This window comes from Poecilia reticulata, unplaced genomic scaffold (assembly GCF_000633615.1).
Source record: "Poecilia reticulata strain Guanapo unplaced genomic scaffold, Guppy_female_1.0+MT scaffold_1219, whole genome shotgun sequence".
In the NCBI taxonomy this organism is placed as follows: domain Eukaryota; kingdom Metazoa; phylum Chordata; class Actinopteri; order Cyprinodontiformes; family Poeciliidae; genus Poecilia; species Poecilia reticulata.
The window spans coordinates 1-3896 of NW_007615957.1; the positions used below are offsets into that span (position 1 = coordinate 1).

The 3896-nt window shown below is 43.7% G+C and overlaps 1 protein-coding gene across 1 annotated transcript; it reads right to left on the reverse strand.

Annotated features, from left to right (window-relative positions):
* Positions 1 to 5: 5 nt before the first annotated feature.
* Positions 6 to 3890, reverse strand: LOC103461378 (myosin heavy chain, fast skeletal muscle-like; the record flags this gene model as incomplete). Its single annotated transcript, XM_008403683.2, has 13 exons — positions 3667 to 3890; positions 2981 to 3223; positions 2684 to 2860; positions 2436 to 2581; positions 2256 to 2346; positions 1780 to 2169; positions 1567 to 1693; positions 1383 to 1501; positions 1094 to 1290; positions 829 to 1012; positions 582 to 747; positions 282 to 406; positions 6 to 164 (listed from the first exon to the last, which is right to left on the reverse strand). Coding segments are annotated over exons 1-13 (2340 nt in total), but the record flags the coding sequence as incomplete, so codon positions are not given.
* Between the last annotated feature and the right edge of the window lie 6 nt (positions 3891 to 3896).

Below are 3896 nucleotides of genomic sequence, written 5' to 3' on the forward strand. Positions count from 1 at the left end.
GCATCCAGAGTGCTCTGCATGGAGTCAATCACCCTCTGGCTGTTTCTCTTGATCTGCTCCATTTCTTCATCCTTCTCTGCCAGCTTCCTGTCAATTTCACCCTTGACCTGGTTGAGCTCTAGCTGGACGCGGAGAATCTTGGCCTCTTCATGTTCCAGGGTGCCCTTGAGAGGTTTAAGCATATGGCTAGGTAACAAAATACCAAAATAAAGTGTCCTGAATATTCATTTTGCATGTATAATGTGGTTTAAATGACATTTAACTAGTGAGAATGGTTTTACCTCGGCTTCTTCCAGTGCGGCTTGAATTTCAGTCTTCTCAGAATCCAGAGTCTTTTTAGTTTTCTCCAACTCATGAATGGTCTTACCAGTCTCACCAATCTGTTCGGTCAAATCTGAGATCTCCTCTGCAATGAAAGAATAAATAGAATACTGTTAAATCAGAAACCTACCGAAAAAAGAAATAACTGTTGTTAGTGCTTTTTCAGTTTGATAAGGAATGTTACAGTCACAAAACTACATGACTTGTATAGATTCTGTGTTGTTTCTTTCTTTATGATGATTTTTTAAATAATGACATACGCTGCAGGTTCTTGTTCTCTCTCTTCATGGTCTCCAGTTGGTCCAGAGCCTCTTCATAGGAGTTCTTCATCTTGAACAGCTCAGTGCTCAGGGAGCGGGCCTCCTTTTGGGCTCCTTCCAGCTCAGCTTGGCTCTCCTCATACTTCTGCTTCCATTCTGCCAAGACCTGCAAATGTAAGGATTAATTCAAAATTCACATTTATCTTCATTAATCAGCTTTTTTGTGGGGGAAGTAAAGTTAATCTACTTTGTCAAAGTTCCTCTGCTTCTTGTCAAGGTTGGCAGCCAGAGAATTAGCTCTCTCCACATCAATCATGAGGTCTTCGACCTCACCCTGGAGCCTCTGCTTGGTCTTCTCCAAAGAGGCACACTTGGAGTTCACAGCCTCAATGGATTCCTCAGCCTCCTGCAAGCGCTGGGCAAGCTTTTTCCTGTAGTGCAGAGAATTTTATTTGTGGGAACACATAATAAAAATTACACATAGTTCAACTGAGACATTCATTATGACTCACTTGGCCTCCTCCAGCTCCTCAGTGCGCTGGATGGCATCAGTCTCATATTTGGATCTCCACTGAGCCACCTCACTGTTGGCCTTAGACATGCCTCTCTGCAGTTCAGCCTTGGCCTCCTGCTCCTCCTCAAACTGCTCTCTGAGCAGATCACAATCATGGCGGGCTGACTGAACAGCATGAGCTAGGGCATTCTTGGCCTGGAAAGCACAAAGTTGATAGTAGAATGATTTGTCTATTACTGACCTCATCATATATGACAAATTACATGAAAGTATAGACAGTGTCATACCTTCACTTCCTCCTCAATGTGTCTCTTGAGCTCCTCAATCTGCTGAGTGAAAGCCTGCTTGCCTCTTGTCAGTTGAGAAACAAGAGCCTCTTTCTCCTCGAGCTGGCGAGTAAATTCACCTGTAAAATCATAAATACATTATTTCTGAGATTTCCGTAATCAGTTTAAAGGTCAGGCGAATTACCATTCTCCGTCTGGAGTCTTGCTTTCTGTGCATTAATGTCATTCAGCTGGCGGACATTCTCATCATTTTTAGATTTGATTTCGCTGAGTTGGTCCTCAAGAGTTCTGCACATTTTCTCCAAGTTGCCCTGAAACCATATCAAATGTATGAAAAGGTGCTTCTSAGCCGTAATTCATATTGCTGAACATTGTAAAGCATGTACCATCCACTCACCTTGGCTTTGGCAACAGCCTCCATGTTGCTGGACAGGTCATCAATCTCCATCTTGAACTCACTCTTCTCCTTCTCCAGCTTCTGCTTGACGCGCTGCAGGTTGTCGATCTGCTCTCCCAGCTCAGCAACGCTGTCGGCCTGCTTCTTGCGGAGAGCTGCTGCGGTGGMTTCATGCTGCAGGGTGGACTCTTCAAGGTCACGGCGCAACTTCTGGAACTCAGCCTCACGCTTCTTGTTCATCTCAATCTGAGCAGCTGTGGCTCCACCAGCCTCCTCAAGCCTCTCGCTGATCTCCTCAAGCTCCCTGGACAGGTCAGCTCTCTGCTTCTCTACTTTAGCACGGGCAGATCTCTCAGCCTCAATCTCCTCTTCCAGCTCCTCAATGCGAGCCTACAACACAAATATATAGAAGTAATATTAAGATCACTCCTGTAAAATAATTTAGCCATGTTGCAATTACGGTTAAACTTTTGTACCTGAAGTTCCTTGATCTTCTTCTGAAGCTGAGCTCCAAGGGACTGTTCATCCTCAATCTTGCTGAGAAGCTGGCTGATTTCAAAGTCCTTTCTAGATGTCAAGTAATAAGGAGCCATTATTTTGAGTTAAACCTCAAAACCTTTTTAATTGTTCAAGAAAGGAGAGAAAAGATAATTTACTTCTTGATCTTTTCATCAGATTGCTGCTTGTCATTCTCCAGATCCATAATGGATTCTTGGGCCAGTTTTAGATCTCCTTCAAGCTTTCTCTTGGCTCTTTCAAGGTCCATACGGAGCTTCTTCTCTTGCTCCAATGAGCCCTCAAGCTGTTGTATTGTAGGTACATTCAAACACAGTAATCAATCAATACAAATACTGCATCTTTAAGTTAAAGCCTAATGAGGAAGCCAAATAAACCGTTTTCTTACGTCGTCCACTTGCTGTTCCAGTTTTGTCTTGGCCTTGGTCAGAGTGTTGACTTTGTCTTCCTCTGCCTGGAGATCATCCAGTGTTTGCTGATGGGCYTCTTGGAGGGCTTTCTTCTCCTTGGTGAGCTTGGCAATGGCCTCATCCTGAGTTGCCATCTCCTCTGTCAGGTTTTTCACCTGTGGTGAAAAAGTTATATATTAAATATTTAAGAGATATAAATTCAAATGATGCCCTCAAATGGTATATATGTCTGTCCAGTGTGTGTGAATGTCCGTGCGTTTCTAAGGGATGTGAACCTTGTTTTCAGTGGCATGTTTCTCCTTCTCCACTTTAGCCAAGGTGAGCTCTAAGTCATCAATGTCCTTCTTCAGCTCAGAGCATTCATCCTCCAGCTTCCTCTTCTTGGCAGTGAGCTCAGCGTTGATTTCCTCTTCATCCTCAAGTCTCTCACTTGTCTCCTTGAGTTTGGCTTCAAGCTGGATCTTGCTCTTAATCAGCCCTTCACACCTTTCCTCAGCATCTGAGAGATTCTCAACTTCCTGTGATGAAGGGGGAAGAAACATGCGTTAATGTTTTTTTTTTTTTTTTTGCATACATATCAATCTAACAAGGATGATTCAAAAAATGTACTTTTTACACAGACCTGGTGTTTTCCAAATACATAACAGCACTGTTATGTTAGTTTATGAACATAGGAACTACATGGTTAATTACTCTAGTATGAATATAAATAAGGTTAATTGGCCTCTCCAAATTGCCCCTAGGTATGAGTGTGTGTGTGTGTGCATGGTTGTTTGTCCTGTGTGTCTCTTTGTTGCCCTGCAACAGATTGGCGACCTGTCCAGGGTGAACCCCGCCTCTCGCCCGGAACATTAGCTGGAGATGGGCACCAGCAACCCTCCCGACCCCACTAAGGGACAAGGGTGTCAAGAAAATGGATTGATGGATGGATGGATGAATATAAATAAATATGCCTACTCACAGCAGCCACTTGGAGCTGCAAGTCATTCTTCTCCTGGAGCATAGAGACCATTTTCTCCTCCAGTTCCTTCTTTTTGGCCAATGCAGCAGCCAGGTCTGTCTTCATCTTTTCATAGTTCTCCTTCATATTCTGCAGCTCCTTCTCAGTCTCTGCACTCTTCAGCAGAGGCTTGATCTTGAAGTACAGGGTCATCCATGGCCAGTTCTTGACATTCATGAATGAACGGATGT